The sequence below is a fragment of the Peromyscus maniculatus genome, chromosome 6 (genome assembly GCF_049852395.1).
Source record: "Peromyscus maniculatus bairdii isolate BWxNUB_F1_BW_parent chromosome 6, HU_Pman_BW_mat_3.1, whole genome shotgun sequence".
In the NCBI taxonomy this organism is placed as follows: Eukaryota; Metazoa; Chordata; class Mammalia; order Rodentia; family Cricetidae; genus Peromyscus; species Peromyscus maniculatus.
The window spans coordinates 12965941-12985668 of NC_134857.1; the positions used below are offsets into that span (position 1 = coordinate 12965941).

Below are 19728 nucleotides of genomic sequence, written 5' to 3' on the forward strand. Positions count from 1 at the left end.
CCAGGGTAAAAGCACAAACTGGGTTTTACTCTTCAGAAGGAAGGGACATGGCCCCTCGGCTACTCAGTCATATCTTAAAGCTTTCACTGGTCTTGAAGGAGGTGGGATCAAGTATCCTGTGGGTTTCTATTGAACTGTATTACCCTCACCACACCCACTTGCTAGTGAGTTCTTCCTTTTCTTTGTTTCAAATTGAGGAAGGGCTGCTTGGACTTCAACTCTCCTCAAGATGTTAATTACATGTTCCAAAATCATGTGTTCTGTTAAAAATCACTTACGCACAGCCTTGGAAAGAACTCGGAGCAGGGAGTTGCTTCAGGGTGCAGAATATTGTTCTGGAGGCCTTGGGAAATAAATCTCAAGAGTTAGTTCATTTACCACCAAGACATATTTAGTCAGTGTATATAAACAAAAGAAGTCACAGTGTGCCTGGACATTATTTGTCCCAGATGGAGCTTAAACTTGGCTCACTGTGCAGTAGTGATGTCATGGTGCATCAGCTGGCCCCAGATTAGACATGCAGAGAGTCAGCCCTGTGCTTGTGTGCAGCGAGGGCCTGTGGGGAGGAGGCACAGGGCAGGCTGGAAAATCTTTGTCACATTTTTCCCTGTGCACTCTGCAGAGACTAGTGTCTGTCCTGAATTTGGACTTAGTGCAGAAAGAGGGAAGATTTGGAAAGATCAGTGATGTTGTACAAGTTGGCATTCAAATGTGCTCAAGGTCCTGTTCTTCTGAGACAGGGAGGGCATGTGCTGTGCCTGGCTTCCCAGCAGCTACTTAGGGAAGAGGCGCTTGTGCTCAGACACAAAACGGACCCTCCCCTCCCCTCCTCTCCCTTCCCCTCCCCTCCCCTCCTCTCCCCTCCCCTCCCCTCCCCTCCCCTCCCCTTCCCTCCCCGTACATGATGGGTTTGAGCGTAGGTCCTTATACATGTTGATGAATGTTTTACTGTCTTCATCCCCAAAGCATTACCTCTTCTTTGTTCTTGAGACAAGCATTCCTCCCCCAACCCCAGACAAGGTTCAAGTAGCCCAGCCTAGCCTTGAACTCATTTGCAGCCAAGGGCTGGCTTTGACCTCCTGACCCTGCCTCCACCTTCCAAGTGCTGGACTTGGCAGTGCACAAGGCTGTTATTCTAAAGCCTTCCAGTTTGAAGCTAGCTTTCAGGTTTTTTGGGTTTTTTTTTTTTTGCCTTGATACCATTAAGGGAGACAATTGCCTTAAACTTTGTAATTCCTAAGTATCCATTCAAAGAACTGCTGTGCTGTGAGGTATCCGTTTAATGGTTGAACTCGTTCATCCACTGTGGGGAGGGACTCTCAATGAGCTCTCTAAGTTTCTAGAAAGCCAACTGCCTGGAGCCCCCTGAGGGATCTGTCTGAGTTTACACCTCAGTGTGCTTTGAGAGGATGGCCTTTGGGTGAGAAAACAGCCACAGTGTTTAGTGGTTCTGCCTGTAGGAGCTCATACAAAAAAGGTAATTGTAATAGTATCTAGAATGTTATCTAGAAGTTCTACTCCTGGGTATACAATCGAGCAACAGGAGTTAGTTTCCCAGAGAAAATGCATCATGACTATTTAGGGCATGATTATGCAAAACAACCAAGAGTTTTAGAAACAAACCTACCCTGAATTAACTAGTAAATAGATGAAACACATGTAGTATATTCATAAGATGGACTATTACTCAAGAAAAAAGAATGAAATATTGACAAGAGATGACACAGACAGCCCGGACCATTTTAGTGAAGTGAAAGGATTCATTCGCATTGTATTATTTTTGTCTTTATGTAAGGTCAACAAATGAGCAAATATGCAGAGACCCCCAGAAGTACATGAGGGGGCTGGAGGAACTGAGGGAAGGTGGGGAATAAGGATGGGGTGCTGAAAATTTCCTAAAATATTTTGTGTCATGGCTACCAACTAACTATATGAATGTACTAAAAGTACTTCGTGTAGATGAACTGTGTGATATGTTACTTAAATCTCAATGCTATTAATACAAAATATCTGAAATTAAGAACTCAAAAATGAAACATCCAGTTGGAACCCTCCATAACAAGCAACCTTTTATGACTTGCTCACATTATGACAATCTTAAGTAGAAATGTTTCCAAGAAGGTCACATTGTTTCAAAGCTGTCAGGGGCTTAGATTTCAGAACCTCTGCATGCAGATTCTAGACTCACCCCGGTTGCCAGGATCCAAGGAGGCTGAACAGAGCCTGGAATGCGCATGCTTGGGAGGTGCACGTCCAGAGAGCCTGAGTGATTGAGAGTCTGCTGGAGTTAGATCTATTGAGGACATGAAACATGGTAAATTGGGAAAACTGTTTTTGTTTAATCTCCCTCACTTAATTAAGACTTGTCAGTAGTAAGAAGTATTAGTAATAGTTACTAACTGGATAAGGCCTATTCCTCTGGGAGGTGGATAAATATTCTCTGCTTTTTATAAGGGAGGAAATATACGGGCTTTGGAAGGTCAAGTGGGCTTCGGGCAGAGTGGGGACCAAGCCTCAGTCTTTCAGATTTTCACTGTGTCCTGGTGTCCTCAGACACACGGTTCTGTCTGAATTGGGTTTTAAACAGCTCAAAGAAAAACAGAGCCCAGTGATTCATTATTCACATCCTTAAAACGCTCTAAAGGCATTTATGTATATATTATGAAACATTAGAAGGCAGCTCTGGCCTGAGCGCCATCTACAGGCGGTGAACCTTTCGTGCGTGGGGGCTTGTTCCTGGGTGTGGCGTTTTGTTGGAAGAACTTCAGGTTTGTTTTTATTTTCTGTTGAAAGACTGAATTTTAAGAGGTACATTTTCTTTCTCCCTTTCCCTCCCATCCTCTGTCCTTCTCATCCTCCCTCCCTCCCTCCCTCCCTCCCTCCCTCCCTCCCTCCCTCCCTCCCTCCCTCCCTCCCTCCTCCCCGTGTGTGCATGTCTGTGCACATGTGTGCACACATACATAAAAGCCAGAGGTCACCCTCGGGTGTCTCTCTTCAGTACTGTCCACCTTGCTTTTTGAGTTGGGGCCTCTCCTTGGCCTGGAGCTTAGGTTGAGTTTGCTGGCTGGCTAGCAAACTGAGGGGATCTACCTCTCTCCACCGTTCAAACAGGGGGATTACAGGCCTGTGCCCCATGCCTAGCTAATTTTTTTTCTTATGGGTTTTGGGTTGAAGCTTGTGTAGCAAATATTTTACTGAGGTATATCCTCAGCTTAGGAGATACTTTTTCTTATCTGTAATTTGGATTCCTTATTCTTTTAAGACAATTTTGAGTATGTATAATATGATAAAGGCTAGATTATAATGTAAAAAATGAGGAAACAAAATCATTTATCAAGTTTAAAATGGGATTACTTTGGAATCAAAGTAGATCTTCTGGAGCTACGATGAACTTGGCCCTGAAGAAGCAGTGTGGCGATTCTCCTCAGATCCCTAATTACATTGGATTCCCAGTACGTTTTCCTTTGGGTCTGCACAGAAGTAAACATTGTAGGAGGTACAGAAACGGTCCACAGTGACTGCTGTGAGCTGTCCAGAGGAGAAGGGTTAGGTGGTTGCTGAGAGCTTTTCTGGCTAGTATTGTAGAGCAAAAGCCAGGAAACCAAAGAGAAATGAATAAGGGAAAGAATAAGTCTAGAGAAAGGGGGCAGCAGGCGCACACATGCCAGCTGCAGCAGTGGTGGATGTGGAAGGCAGGAGGGGCACCTGGGTGATGCATGCCAGCTGCAGCAGCGGTGGGTGTGGAAGGCAGGAGGGGCACCTGGGCGATGCATGCCAGCTGCAGCAGCAGTGGGTGTGGAAGGCAGGAGGGGCACCTGGGTGATGCATGCCAGCTGCAGCAGCAGTGGGTGTGGAAGGCAGGAGGGGCACCTGGGTGATGCATGCCAGCTGCAGCAGCGGTGGATGTGGAAGGCAGATGCATTATTGGACGGCAGAATTGGAGTGACAGGGAATTACCAGTGCAGAGAGAGAGACTGAAGTTCATTCCTCTTGGAGGTGGAGGTGGTGTTAATGAGTGCATTTTGCTCAGCTCCAGCTGGGTTCCAGCCTAGCTCAGCCACTTAGTCAAGTGACTTGGGACCAATTTCTTTTGTGGTCTTTCGGCTTCAGTTTTCCCATCTATAAAATTTGGCTAGTAATTCCTACTTGGAATACCATATGGGTTTGATAAGTAGTGACTTTTAAAAAAAGATTTACTTTTTTATTATGTATACACTCTTCTGTGTGCATATATGCTTATATGCCAGAAGAGGGCATCAGATCTCATAGATGGTTATGAGCTACCATGTGGTTGCTAAGAATTGAATTCAGAACCTCTGGAAGACCAGCCAGTACTCCTAACATCTGAGTCATCTCTCTAGCTCATAAATAGTAACTCTTTAGAGTCACCGTAAGAAAAAAAAGCCTGGAGAAGGTGCTGCTAAGGTAGCCTGCATCACACTAGAGTAATTTTACAGGTGTTAGACTGTTGAGAACAGCCGATCTCCTCTTTTTTTAAGATTTGTTTTTATTTTGTGTTTGTTTGTGCATGAACATACCTGTGTGTATGTTGGTATACACATGTGTGTGGGTGCCAGTGGTGGCCAAAAGAATGCATCTGATCCCCTGGAGCTGGAGTTCCAAGCAGCCGCGAGCCACCAGACTCAGGTCCAGGGAACTGAATTCCATCCTTTCTCTGCAGGAGCAGCAAGTGCTCTAACTGCTGAATCACTTCTCCACCCCTGTGCACCTCTGATCTTTTGAGAAAATCAGATATTAAAACATCGTGGGCCTTGGGAAAGAGTCCTGAAATCCAGGAAGAAGCAGATGAAAATGTTTGCCTTGCCAGCTCTGCCGATGGCACATCGGTGTGAGCCAGTGTTCGTGGAGCCCACCTGGTGCCTTCTTAGCTCTTCCACTTCTGCCAGCCTTGAACTCTGGCGGCAGGTAGGATGGCGAGCAGCTGATCTCAGCGGCTCTCCGGTCTCCCGCCGCATCTTTGCGGTCTGCTTCCTTGCCTCTTCAGCCCAGGGACATTTCCCTTGAGTGTGTTGTTACCACAAGGATGAGCTTTGGTTGTTCACAAACCATCACTTCCCTTTTGGAGAAAAGAGACTGGGCTCAGAAAACAAATGCGTGCACTTCAGTTCTACCTGAAGTCTGTTGTGTTCTGTGCCAGAGAGATGAGTGTGTCAGAGGAGTGTGGAAGGTGTGAGTTTGAGAATCTGAAGGGGTTGGTGTGTGTGTGTGTGTGTGTGTGTGTGTGTGTGTGTGTGTGCGTGTGCATGCATGTGCACGTGCAGGTGTACACCTTGGCTCAGGTAGTGTTTGCAGTCGGAACAGATCTGATGAAGCAGTGTAGCATGAGGTTTGAAGCGTGCCTCCTTCCTGCTTTGACATCTTACGCCTTTAGTCCCAGCACTGAAGTAGCAGAGGCAGAGGCAGAGGCAGGCAGATCTCTGAGTTTGAGGCCAGCCTGGTCTACAGAGAGTTCCAGGACAGCCAGGGATACACAGAGAAACCATCTCAAAAACAACCATCTCGAAAAGAAATCCTCCTTTTTCCCCTTTGACAAAAGACAGCGCAGCATGAATGTGAATTGGTTGAATGCTGACTTTGAAGAGTAGAAAATGGCCAATGAATGACCAGAAATGTTGATGGGTTTAACATACTGCACTAAAGGAACGCAGAGCAGCTCTGTCCGGGAGGGCAGCTGTGGGAAGACCGGGGGTGGGGGTGGTGGGGGTGGTGGTGCGGGGCGGCAGAAGATAACTGACTTGCGTGGTACAGAAGATTCGGTGCCTTTGTCTGCCAGGATGTGACTCACACGCCTCTGAGCTTCGTGATGCTGGTGGCCCATTCATGCCTGCTGTCAGGACAGGCCATTGGGCTGCTCTGTCACAGCTTTGCTTTTATCTCTGTCATTGACAGAGTGGTACAGTGGTCATTCTCCCTCATAAAATGAAGTGCTTTCTCCTAAAAATGTCCATTGACAAGTTCAAAACAGTTCATTTCAATTGTGACTTCTGCTCTTGTGAGAAGAGAAATCGCTATTAGGAGGCATGAACTTTGCCTCATTTCTAAGGTGACTTGGTAGATTATAATCTGGTTGCCATAGCAACTCAGCAGCAGTGAAAATTACATGAACTAAACATTTGAAGAGAGATGTGTTGATATGATGCTTAAAAGCTATTTACCTATCATCTTTGTCCCTGAAGAATTGAGAAAGAAGGGATTAGGAACTGAAGTCTGTAAGCTTGTGTGTGTGTGTGTGTGTGTGTGTGTGTGTGTGTGTGTGTGTGTGTGTGTGTATATACACACGTACGCGCACGCGTGTCTGTCTGTATGCACGTATACAACACATACAGACTTTACACGTAGATTTTGGAGGAGGCAGGGTGCTTCCAGATCATGCTTTGAATTATGACCTGGTGTCAGTGATTACAAAAGACTGTCATGACTCTTCATGCAGTATGGTAGTCAGAGAGTATGACATCAATTCAGAAATCCTTTTTCATTTCTGGGACTTTCCATAATACTGCTGAGTTGTATTCTCTGGGCCATTCCTGACAATTGTGTGGAGAAGAGAACGTATGAATTTGGGTTGTCAGAGAGAAGGAAGGCCTCCTCCAGGAGGAAAAGCATGCCTGATGCTTGCAGTCTGATCAGGATCCTTAGCTCTTGGTCAGAGGTGCATAGGCTTAGGGGTGAACGTACTACTGTTATTTTGCTAAATGGACATAGTGTCACAATGCCCTCTAAATTTTTATCTTTGCTGCTTAGAGATCAGACCTCATCACAGAGAAGTTTGTATGTGCCGTGGATGGTGGTTAGCAAACCCGCAAGTGGTCAGGCTGGAGAATGTAAGTCTCTGTGCAGTGCTCAGCCATAGATGGGCCATCTCTCATACCCCCTTTATCTCAAGGCTCCAGGACCATCGTAGGAGATGGGTCGGAAAGATGCTAAGAGCCAGAGGTCAGGAAGGACTGAGCAGAACCAGTATCTCCTGGTCCCGAGAGCTGCTGCACTTATGGACTCACGGCAGCTGTGGAGGACTGCACACTACCAAGTCCGTCAACGTTCTCACCTAGACAGAGGAAAGGCTCCCCATGCCCCTGCCTCTAGTTGTGGGACAAGTGGCAGCTGACTGCAGCTATAGGATGGAGTCAGTTTTCTCTGTGTGTGTGTGGCCTCTGGGAGCATAGCCATGCTTCAGTGTATGGATGGTCCCACAGCCATGAGTGTTTGAGCAACACAAATTAGACGCAGTGGATTATTGGAGGGTTAAAAAAAAGACATGTAGTAGACACTGGGTCCGGGAGGAGTTGCTGGGGGGTGAGTGTGATCACATACATGTGTACATGGAGTAGACACTGGGTCCGGGAGGAGTGGCTGGGGGGTGAGTGTGATCACTTACATGTGTACATGGAGTAGACACTGGGTCCAGGAGGAGTTGCTGGGGGGTGAGTGTGATCACATACATGTGTACATGGAGTAGACACTGGGTCCGGGAGGAGTTGCTGGGGGGTGAGTGTGATCACATACATGTGTACATGGAGTAGACCATGGGTCCAGGAGGAGTTGCTGGGGGGTGAGTGTGATCACATACATGTGTACATGGAGTAGACACTGGGTCCGGGAGGAGTTGCTGGGGGGTGAGTGTGATCACATACATGTTTACATGTATTGAATTCTCAAAAACTAAAGGTATTGTGTTTTTTAAAAAAGAAAATGATACTTGTATTTTTATAAATCCTTAGACAAATGCTAGCATCACAGTGATGGGATTGAAACTATCTGCTCTATGTTTAGACCTCTAAGAATAAGTTTATAATGTGTGCCTGTGGATTTAGGGCAGGGAAGAAAGTTGGACACTTTTTTGGACACACGGACTCTGTCCTAGATCATCTTGGACAACCCAACTCCATATACTATTCTTCTACACAATTGTCAGTATGGTCCTGAGAATACAACCCAGCAATATTACGGCAAGTCCCAGGGAAGAAAAAGGATTTCCGAATTAGAAAGTGGTTGATTACCCCCATGACGTTTGTACCACTATTAAAACCACGGGTGTGTCTTGTCAGGCTGGTCGTTATTGGAGCTCACACGGCTCGTGGTTTCTTTCTAGCAGCTTATAATGCATCTTGTGGTGCTATGCACGTTCACCAGCGTCTTCTCCAATAGCTTGTATTGCCTCTTGTGTACTGTGAAAGTTCACCTGCAGTGAGGAAGCGTCTGAGCCAGTACCAACTCGGTTTCTCTGTGTCCTGTGACCAGAGTATTAGACTCCTCAGCAATAGGACCTTATCCACCTTTAGTGGTGGACAACCAAGAGCGATGGGAATAGCTTACGTTGTTCTGGGGCTTCTGAGCAACAGCTCCAGGGGGCACCCCACACCCGATACTGGTTTTTGGACAAGCATTGTCTCCTATGTAGGGTAACTCCAGTTAAACTCTTTTATGAAAAGTAAATAAATTAGGAAGCTCATAAAGTACAGCTTTGCACATGGTTTTCTTTAACATCCTTACTGTGTCCAGTCTTCACCGCTCCTCTCCCCGCTTGTTTGCTTCCTGTCACTTATATCATGGCCCCTCCTCCCTTAGGCCCCCCACCCCTTATTGAAGCGCTGTTTTCCAGGGTGGAGTGTAATAGAGCGTGATGTATGTTTATGTGAAAACAAAGCTGACTCAGACGATTTCCGTGTTAAAGGAATAACTAAAACCTCCGGCTGGAGAACACCAGAGATGCTTTAATCACTCTGGAGATCTAAAAGGATTTCCTTTTGAGTTCTTAAAATGGCACACCGCCTTCACATGGGTGAGAACGGGGAGGAGGAAGCCTGAAAGATTATTGACGCAATTACTGTGGGGGGGGAAAGCAAATGATTGTGAAATAATTTATCCTTCAAAATAATATGAAGCATCCGGGATGAGGTTTGGACTGCTTTCTCTTGAATGATCATGATGATTTTTCAGTTAATGTATTTCTTAATTAAAAGAAATTCATGCCTCAGCAGTATCTCCTGCTGTGAATTATTGTTTGAACAAAATATGTGGATGTTAAAAGATTTAGGTTATAAATTACATGACTTTGATCTGAATAGTGTTATAAAGCAGATAAATTGTACATAAAAGAAGTTTGTTTAAATTACATCTCATGAGATCCTCTAAAATTTAAAATCATTTTAAATTTATGTATATGTGTGATCGTACATGATTATATTGTGCCATGTGCATCTGCAGATGTCAGAAGAGGGTGTTGAGTCCCCTGGAACTGTGAAGCACCGTGTGGGTTCTGGGAACTGAACTCAGGTCCTCAGCAGGAGCAGTGAGCTCTCTGAATGACCGAGCTGTCCGTCTCTCCAGTCACTAATCTTATTACATCTTAATTCTTGAGCTAATCTTGTGAGACAATTTCCTTAGGTTTTCCAACCATACTTCATTCAGAGAAAGGGTTGTCAGGCATGGCCTAGTCAGTCAGATCTTATCCTAATAGTACCTCAGGTAAAGAAGGACGCAACCACTAAAATAATTGTTAATGTAATTAGTGAATTGCAGTTGCAGATTCTAGAACTGTTAGCTGTTCACAGAAGTAGTATTGGAGGGCCGATCTCAAGGAACACAGTGCTTGAAGGTTTCAGTGCTTTAGAGCAGGCTTACTGTGAGGACCCTGAAGGAATGACAGCATTGTAGAGTCTGTGTCTACAGACAGGTTGATGAATGTGACAGTGCTGATCTTGTCCCTGCTGATACGAAACTATAGTTAGGACTCACTTGTATTTAGTTTTAAATCAGTGATTTTTTTTAAAGTTTTTTTTTTTTCCATTTTCATACCAATCACAGCCCCCCTCCCTCCCCTCCTCCCATTCACTCCCCTCCTTCCCTTCAGCCCACCCCCCATCTTCTCCTCAGAGAGGGTAAGGCCTCCCTTGGGGAGTCAGGGAAGTCTGGCCTATCAAGTTGAGGTAGGGCCAAGCCCCTCCCCCCTGTATCAAGGCTGAGCAAGGTGTCCCTTCATAGAAAATGGGGTCCAAAAAGCCAGTTCATGCACCAAGGGTAGATCCTGGTCCCGCTGCCAAGAGCCCCATGTGCTGCCCAAGCCACACAACTGTCACCCACATTCGGAGAGCCTAGTTCGGTCCCATGCAGGTTCCCCAGCCGTCAGTCCAGAGTCAGTGAGCTCCAGCTAGCTCGGGTCAGCTGACTCTGTGGGTTTCCCCATCATGATCTTGACACCCCTGGCTCATAGAATCCCTCCTCCCTCTCTTCCACTGGACTCCAGGAGCTCCGCCCAGTGCTTAGCTGTGGATCTCTACATCTGCTGGAAATCAGTTGCCAGATGAAGGTTCTATGATGACAATTAGGGTAGTTGTCGATGTCTTAAATCAGTGATTTTTCCTCTTGTTATCCATTGATTAGAACTAAATCTGTGAGGCTGTTGAAGAGGTCATGCTTCACCATAGCTGCTTCCCATCTCGTGTTTTGGAAGTTACCTTCTGAGATTAAATGTCTGTGTCTATGTAAGAAAACACTTATTCTAGGTTATATATTGAAACATTTGAGTGTTTGCTGAGGGTCATTTATTTTATGCTGTTTATTTTTTAAGATTTTTTTATGCAGATGTTCTTTTCTAACCTTTAAAATTTTATAAATTGCCTTCTATTGTTATTTGATACAACCGCATCTCCCAGCAGAGTTGGTCAAATATTCATTTCTTGTGCTGTTTTCCTTTGTATGTAAAGTTTGTGTACGTGGTGTTTTTCTAATTTAAGTTTGTGTCTAAACTCAGAAAGAGAAAAGAAAATTGTGTTTTCTAAAGAGAAAGTGCAGTATAATCAAGTTTTGGTTATATAAATAGCATGGGACAGTATATGAGGCCGTGAGCAGATGCGTGTTGTCCTATCTTTCCCAAACTTTGAGTGGGGTTAAGATTTATACCCTAAATTTTGTGCTGATACAAGGTTTGGTGTCACGTGCTTCCTGCCAAGTGCGAACCTCAGGGCAGAGCAGAGCGGAGCAGAGCAGAGCGGAGGGGCCACTGCATTGGTGCTAACTGCAGGTTTCTGTGTTTTCACAGGTCATTCTTGTCCAAGTTAACCCAGGGGAGACCTTCACCATAAGAGCTGAGGATGGGACACTGCAGTGCATCCAAGGTGAGGAAGGCGTTCAGTAAACATGCTAATCAAAGGATTTCCCCTTCATTATAAAGGAAGTCAAGTTTCCCTCTGTGTGTTTACATGTGATTTTCTAAAGCAATTATATTTTCTCTTTATTCTTCTGTCATCCGGTCTCAAATATATTATGATTCTCTTCACCCGATACATCCAGTGGTATTATGTACTGGATGCCCATTAGTTATCCATGGCTGATGGCATAATAAAGGACATTCATCGCCTCAGTTTCTGTGGGCCAGGGAGTGGCTTAGCTGTGTCTGAGGCTCTGGGACCCAGGAAACTAAAGTCAAAGTGTGGGTGTCAGCTGCAGTCTTCTCACAGGTCTGGTCACACATCCAGACACACTTGGGTCCTTGTTGGTGACATTCAGTTTTGTGAGGCTATTCCGTCCCTTGCTTCCTTGTTAAGTGGGCCTCTGCTTAACAAGGAGGGGGTAGTGGACTTATATGGCAGCTGGCTTCAGTAGAGTGACTAACTTCAGGGTAAGAGGGAGTCAGAGATAGACTGACTCCCCACCCCCACCCCCCTGCAGAAGGGTAATCAAGGTCATGAATACCAGGAGGCAGCTGCCAACCACTGTTTGCCCCGTGGCCCCCGATGTTTCATGCCTCCTCCTGAGATCTCCAGAAGGCCTACCCTAATATCCTATCCTCAGAATCCAGACTCTTGTCCCTAAACTGTGAATACAGGTCCTTAAGTACCATGTCTGGGACATCCACTGGCTTCTGTCGGGGTGCTCCTCTCAGTGGCTCAGAGATCACAGAGATCTGTCTCGGGGGGTGCGGATCCGTGTGGAGTCCTGTTTGCTGTGGTGACACCAGCCCTCCACCTGGACTCCACTGTGACCATTCTGGAAAGGACAGCTGATGATAGCTCTTCTTGGTAGTTGGGAATGTGGGGCCAGCAGGAAATTGTGATGTAATTGAGATCAGTATTAGGCTATTGGGTAGACTGAATCTAACCAGAGACCGAATTACCACGCATGGACTTGGTTACCAGGCCTCGTCAGGTGAGAGGAAATGTGTGACAGTGTCCCTTCCCTGTCATGGGCTTCAGAGGAACAGTCCCCTTTTCCTTTTCATTGCTGAGAAAACAGCAGACTGCTTTACCGTGCAAGACTTCCTTGGCTTTGGAAGAACAGTGACTTACAACTCAAAAAATAATGAACATATGTTAAAGATTTAAGCCTAATGAATTTTAACTGGAGTTAAACTGGAAGAATTTAATGATTTTGCTAATGACTTTTTGCTGACTGTACTTCTCGAGCCCGTGCTGTTGGAATTATTTTTAGTATTATAAACTTAGTCTTCATTGAGAAAAGAAGGATGAAACTTCAGGGCAAGGAAGAGAGAGAAACATTTTGAAATAGTGTGGGATAAGACTCTTCTCCCTCTTGTAGTACCATCATAAGTGGACCTGGGCTGCAGTTAAGCTTCGAAGGCCATCTCTTCCGGACTCACACTGGGAGATCTAGATGGAAACTTCTTTTGTAGATTGAAGTTGAGATGTCCAGTTCAGGAAGAAAGCAGTTCCCAAATCCCAGCAACTAAGAGTTGGAACCAAAAAGATCTGGAGTTAGGGTCATCCTCAGCTACATTGTTAGTCAGAGTTCAAGGCCAACCTGGGCTACAGTGAAATTCTATCTCAGACAAACCACAAAGTAGTTGAGTCCCTGGTTATGGTAACAGTGGAGCCCCATGAAGTTTCCAATAATCTGTGTCCACCCCCCAACTGAGAATGTAAGGTAGAATATATAAAAGCAAATGGCTGCATAGATCAACGTAGATCCTTGTAGTTTGTTTCATGGGAGTGTGTGTATGATAGGAATGGGACTGTGTAGTGTCTGTGCGGACATGTGCGGATATATTCATGGGGTTGGCTGTTCCATTAGAGTTTAGTCTATGTCAGTAACTGGCAATGCACTCCACAGGCAACGTTGGGAGTCTGCTGCTCTGTCCACAAAGGGACCATGATGATTCTTGGTGATAAGTGATACTAACATCCTCCTAGTGATTTAAAAATGCCTTTGACTAAAGCAGAATGAAGTCTGCCTACCTTTGGCTGCCTCAGCCTTCTTATTCTTTCTTCTTTTCTGGAGACCTAGACTCTAAATTATCTTCGTTTGGGGCATGGTGTTCCCTGGCCTAGTTCATTGAAATGCCACCATACAGAATGAGAGAGACAGGGACCAGGAACATGTGCTGGGCCAGGGTTTTGGGGAGGGCGGGGCAGATGGCTGAACTCAGAAGGATGGAAGGAGAGTTGCGGGCAGGTGCAACCAAGTCTAGAGCACAGGCAGGCGCCCGGGCGTCGACCCCAACGACCCAACGACCTCCACCTGAGTGCCGCTGTGGACTGTCCAGCTGTTGGTGTTGATGCAGTCGGTCGGATGTGGGGACTCGCTGTCCATTGCAGCTATTGGCGCAGGCTGATATGGCTTCCTTCCGTTAACTGGATTTCATCCGTGTTGCTGTGACATTTATTTCACTTGGGCTGTACCATGGGTGTTCTCCTTTAGCAAATGTGACAGGCACACGAGCAGGCTGAGGCCTGTATAAATTGATTCATATTCTGAAAGCCCGTGCCCCGAGAGACCACTTTTCCTCCCTCGTATGGCCCGACTTCTTCATTTCCATCCCTGCCATTTTCTGTCCGGCATGTTACATAAGAGGGCTTGGGACAGAATGCCAACAGGAGGACTCAAAGGCTAGAATGAAGCAGAGCTGCTTTGCCTAGCTGAAGACTGTCATTTTGCGAGTGGAACTGTGATGCACATGTTCAGGACATGCAGACAATGTTCAGAACTTAAATTCTTTCTGTCCAGTGTCACGTTTGGACTCGGCTCCCAGGTTGAGACTTCATTTTCTCCTTACTGGGAAAGAAGAGGTATAGTAATGGAGTACTGGGACCAAGGAGAGACCGTTTTCCCTTCGTGTGTGAGTGTGTATGTTTGCTTGTAGGTACATGTAGCTGTCTGTGTGTGACTGGACATGTTTGTGATGGTATGTGTGTGTTCGTGTATGGCTGTGTGGTTGTGTATGTGACTGTGTGTGGACACAGAGGTGATGGGACACGCTCAGGTGCCGTTCTGCAAGTCCTCTTCCCCTCGTTTTATAGGATGGTCTCGTCCTGGAGCTTGTCTACTAGGTGAGGTTCTCTTCAGTCAGCCCCAGGAATCTACCGAGTCTCCTTCTCCCTGGTGCTGGAATTACAAGTGCACACCACTGTGCCCAACTTTTTGTTTGTTTGTTATTTTTTTTTTTTTTTCAAAACAGGGTTTTTCTGTGCAACAGTCATGGCTGTCATGGAACTTTGTGGACCAGGCTGGCCTCAAACTCACTGAGATCCTCCTGCCTCTGCCTCCCAAGTGCTGGGATTAAAGGTGTGTGCCACCACTGCCTGGCTCATATGAGTCTGGGAGTTGGGCTCAAGCTTTTATGCTTTCATAAAAGTTTATCCAGGGAGAACTGTCTCCCAGCCCCTTGTGCCCCTCAAAACACAGGAGGAAAGAGTCAGAAGTTGAATCCCATTGCACAGCCCTCTGAAAGAGGTGTTTGCATTTTAGTTGGGATTACATTGAAGGGAATGAGGTTGCTAGGGTTAATTTCCCAGTGTAAGTCATCAGTGTAGGTGACCTTCCCGGAAGTTCTCAGTGCACACACCATTTTCTGCCGGCTGGAACCTCCAGACTGCCGACTTTGCTTTTGTAGCCACAGCCAGGAGGCTGGAGAACACTTCGGGAAACGAGTGATAAAAGATTAGAGTTCTGGACATTTTGAAATCATACTGAGGTCAGCCCTTTTGTTTATAGTTTAATTGATTCGCCACATAACTTTCTCTGTACATCATTATGGCTTCACTAAAAAAGACCCCAGAAACTCAGCATGATGTCATTAAACAGCAACTTGGAAGTCGAAAGCAGATTAATGTTGAAGAGTAGGATTGCTTTGGGAAAAAAAAAGTTGTTTTTTGGGAATGTCCTTGGTGATAACGAAGGAAGAAAAACACAGGAAAAACAATATGCTGTGAAAGCAGATTCATTTCTGATGGAATATTTCCCAATATTTCCATAAAATATGAATCCTAAGTGTTGGAGGCGGACAGCAAAGAGCCCAACATCCAGTCCCTTGGAGACTGTTCTGTACCTGTAACAGCAGAGGCCCGGTACACACACAGTTGTATAAAGAACGGCCAGGGAGAAGGGTCTTAGTAATCAATAAGGATTCTGGCCTTTGCTTACAGCCAGGCATTAGTAGACGGCAGCGTGGGTCTCATTATTTTTGTGTCGCTGTCTGAGCCGAGGCGCTGGCAGGGGAGCTTTCCTTCCTGTCCACACATGCCATCTCTTTATCTGGGCCATTTCTCTGCTCTCTGCAGAATCCTCCTGCCAAAACAAACACTCCGCTTCCTGGAAGGCCTCAGTCTGCCCGTTCCTAGAGCCCTTCTGGACCACTGCCCATCCACTTTGGCTTTCCTCTGGGCTAGGGAGGGGCAGGTAGAGGGAGCCCCGTACAGGTTGATGTGGATGCAAACCTTTCCCTGGCCCTGTTAGAATCCCAAGTCAGCACTCCTCCACCCTGCTCCCCAGCAGCCCAGCTTGAGTGCTGAGTGGACTCAGGCTGCTTTGTGTTATGCCAAGTGTGATTCCTTTACGTGTTACTATTTTATTGAGAGTTTAATTATGTTGAGTTAGTATGCTTTTCATGGTCTCAGAAATCTCCCCAGAACTTTTAAAATTTAAATCACACTGATGCTTGAAGTCAACTGTTTGCTTTAGAGAAACATTTAGTGACTTCTTTATATTCTTTAATTGCGACTCTGCAAGTTCATTCTCTTCCTCTCTCCCACACCCTCCCCTCTCACCTCCCCTCCCTCCTGCTTCCTTCCCTCCCTGGTGCTGGGGATTGGGCTTGAACCTAGTATTATTTTACACAAACACTCTACCATTGACCAACATTCCCAGTGAAACATCTTTAAATTTTGAAGAATTAGCATACTGACCTTCTGTTAATGATATATTTTTCATGTTTTAAGACCTGAAAAAAAAGCAAATATCATGACAATTTGATCAAAAACTGAATTGCTTGGAAAGCATCCTTATGTTAATAAATACATAACTATCTAAAAATATTCCCTTGCCAGTGGTTTTGTCCAGAATGGTTTTGGTATCTTTTTACGACGACATTATCCTGCTAGCTTGTGTTAAGTGGGTCAAGACCTTGAAATGACAGCAGCGTATGGAAGGAAACGTGAGAAGTAACTATAGAGACGCTGAGATAAAGCAGCTCCGAAGCCCTCACAGTGTGCAGCGCTCTTCTTCGGCCTCCCCAGCTCGGTGTCGTTCTCCTCCTGCCGCAGTGTGGGAACTGGATCACTGATGGACACTGCGCTCTGCTCTGTGCCTCTGAATGACATCATTGAGAGCAGTGCATGTTGAATTTCCTCATTTGTCCCCTTCCCCCAACATGGGATTCAGCACGCAGAATGGCACAGGGTACCTAATGTTCCTTCAAAAACATTTTGTCCTTTCAGTGCATTTGTTAGATTTGGAGGGATGGGAACAGTGGCCGTCACTCTTTCCAACAACCTCACGGCAGGGTCAAGGACCTCAAGTAGCTCCTTGCCATGAACGGTGTCGTGACTGGGCTTCACAAGCTTGAGGCAGACTGTAGTTTAGCTTCTTAAATGTAAACTGGGCATTACTGAGAAATTGCTCTCTGACTAACTGAGTACCCGGGAAAGAGAGCCCGCTTTTGGTGCTTCCAAAGCAATCCCTGCCTGGGCCTAAATGAAACCATATTTTGATGGGAAAAAAAAATCTTGAGATGGTTTGAAAGTGAAGTTACTGTTGTCTGAGTGCTCTTGCTTATTTTAGTATGTTGGGTCTGGGATTGATTATTTGATGGTATTTCATTATTTGTGACCTATCCATATTAGAAATGATTCTTTCTATCCAGGGTTAGGATGTGGTGGCTCATTTTTCTACACGAGAAGCTGCTTTGGATTTTGTGAGGGATTCTGATCAACCGAAGTGATTCCATGATTGGAAAAATCTTAGCACTGAAACTTGTAGGGCTTTTCTTGCCCAGGCTAGCCCCAATGTCTTGCCATCTTTGTGAATGACCCAGAGCTCTTGTGCATGGCAATGAGCTCACTCCTCCTGGGAGACTCCAAGGCAAGAAGAGCTGAGCTTGTAGGAGAACCTGGAATGTACTGGGTGTGAAACATGCGCCTAATGCGAGCCCGGTTAACACTCTGTCACTGAGCTGCAGCTCACAATCTCAAGACTCAAGTGTTAGCTGCAAGACAGATGGTCTTTCACCTGTCTGTGCGCTTGTTTCTCTTGTTGTGTTTTTAAACTTCTCCATTCTTAGATTGTGTGTCCTCATGAAACAGACAGAAATGACGTCAGTTCTGAAGCACACCTCATCCCTGAGGTGTTTCCTCACTTTATTTTATAGTTGCTCTAGCTTTTTCTCCAAACACAGACTGAGCGATGTGCACAACTTCGTGCCACACATGCCTCCCACATGCTGACCTGATTGACACCCCTGCAGAGCCAGCAGAAGGTTCACTAGCAGAGTCTTCTCCACATGGGCTGGTAGATACTAAAGGAGGCAGAGCAGAGAGTCCAGCATATGGACTGGGAGACAGGAGAGATGTGATTGTGGAGATTGTCTTCATCGCATGGGGACGGACGGAGTGGTGTCACAGGGCCGGGTTCCATCAGTGCCTGACATCTTCCCCAGCAGCCCTTCCCAGTAGAGATACCTAGTGTGCCTGTTGTCTTACAGTAGCTGTAACTCTGATAGGATTGTGAGAAAATTCATTATTTTTATATCAAAAGTGCTATTATCAGCATCACAGTTGTTGACATATCATCATCATTGTCATCATCATTATCTAGTATTGTATAGAATGTTGATTGTTTTCTTAAAGTAGCTGTATGATTTATAGTGGGGAGTGACTTGTCCTACTATGGAAATCAATTAATTGAATGTCCAGCCTCCAATTCACTGCTTCTTTACAACACGCTGCTGCCCAGGCTTACTTTGATGGCACCTGTTGAAACCTTTCAGCTGGAGCTTTCTGGGAATGTGCAAACTGATCAGCTATACGCTTGTCTGGAGCACAATGAGCTCACTGTTGTCCACATTCAAAGTAGGTCTCCTTGTAGCCCGAGCCTTGGATGTTGCATTTCTCTTGGACATAGCTGTTCAGTCTCACACAGGCTTTTAGACCCCCTTATTATACCCAGGAAAGCAGGTTCTCTCAGTATGCCTCCCATCTATAGGTGTTGCCATAACTCGCCTACTTCTTCCCATCTTTATCTAATTTAATTTGTCCTGTTATTGGGTAACACTAAAAGCCCAGTGTATTAGTGACTTTCCTCCTACATGTCACAAAAGCCATTTAAGGAGGAGTTTACATTGGCTCATACCTGAGAATGGTTGGACATCAGTCATGTCATGGTGGGGAGCGTGGGGTTGGCTGCATTACGCCTGCCGTCAGCAAACAATGCTGGTGTCTGGCTGGCTTTTTCCTTTCCATTCAGTTTGGGTACCCCCATGGGATGGTGGTGTCCACATTTAGGGTGACTCTTCCCTCCTCACATAAACCTCTCTGGAAATCCTCTCGTAGACAAACCCAGAGTTCTGTCTTCCCGGTGATTCTAAGTCCCGTCAGCTGGACGCTGAGAATCGGTGGGCACGGGCAGTAAGGCGTATGGGTAGGGTTTGGAAGTGACCGGCCTGGCTTAGGGGTCTGCGCTGGGCTGCGGCCTGGACGGGCGGCTCAGCAGGTAAGAGCTCCTGCTGCCTTTGCAGAAGACCCTGGTTCAGTTCCACCCGTGTCAGGTGCCTCTCGAGTGCTTATCACTCCAGCCTCAGGATGAGCATCTGCCATGTTCATTCTTGAGGGTATTGATGAACACATACCTACACGTGAGTGTGTGTGTGTGTGTGTGTGTGTGTGTGTGCAATTAAAAATGAAATCTCTGTTATAAATTATGCAGTGAGTCACTTCACATTTCTAACTCTCGGTAGAATTTCTACCCCATTTCTCTAGAATTAGAACAATGGCTATCTTGAAGGACAACTGTGTGGCTAAAGGAGGCGCTACGTAGAAAGCACTAAGAATTTCAGAGGGACTGGGGAGATACTCAGTGTAGGTGCTGGCTACACAAGCAAGAATGCTGGAGTTTAGATTCCCAGCACCCATGCAAATGCCAGACATGGTGGTGCACACCTGCAATCCCAGTATCCTGGAGATGGTGGAGACAAGTGATTGCACACCTGTAATCCCAGTATCCTGGAGATGATGGAGACAGGTGGTTACACACCTGTAATCCCAGTATCCTGGAGATGATGGAGACAGGTGATTGCACACCTGTAACCCCAGTATCCTGGAGATGATGGAGACAGGTGATTATATACCTGTAACCCCAGTATCCTGGGGATGATGAAGACAGGTGGTTACACACCTATAACCCCAGTATCCTGGAGATGATGGAGACAGGTGATTACACACCTGTAATCCCAGTATCTTGGAGATGGTGGAGACAAGTGATTGC

At 45.9% G+C, this 19728-nt stretch overlaps 1 protein-coding gene across 5 annotated transcripts in view; it reads left to right on the forward strand.

Annotated features, from left to right (window-relative positions):
- Nucleotides 1-19728, forward strand: part of Fndc3b (fibronectin type III domain containing 3B) — a 305735-nt gene that overhangs the window by 84766 nt on the left and 201241 nt on the right. For 4 of the 5 annotated variants that reach the window (XM_076573956.1, XM_076573957.1, XM_076573959.1 and 1 more), the window contains exon 3: nucleotides 11060-11135. In XM_076573956.1, the coding sequence (XP_076430071.1) occupies nucleotides 11060-11135 (76 nt within the window). Of the gene's footprint in view, nucleotides 1-2191; nucleotides 2315-11059; nucleotides 11136-19728 lie in introns of those variants that run through there. The other variant, XM_076573960.1, reaches the window with a different exon arrangement.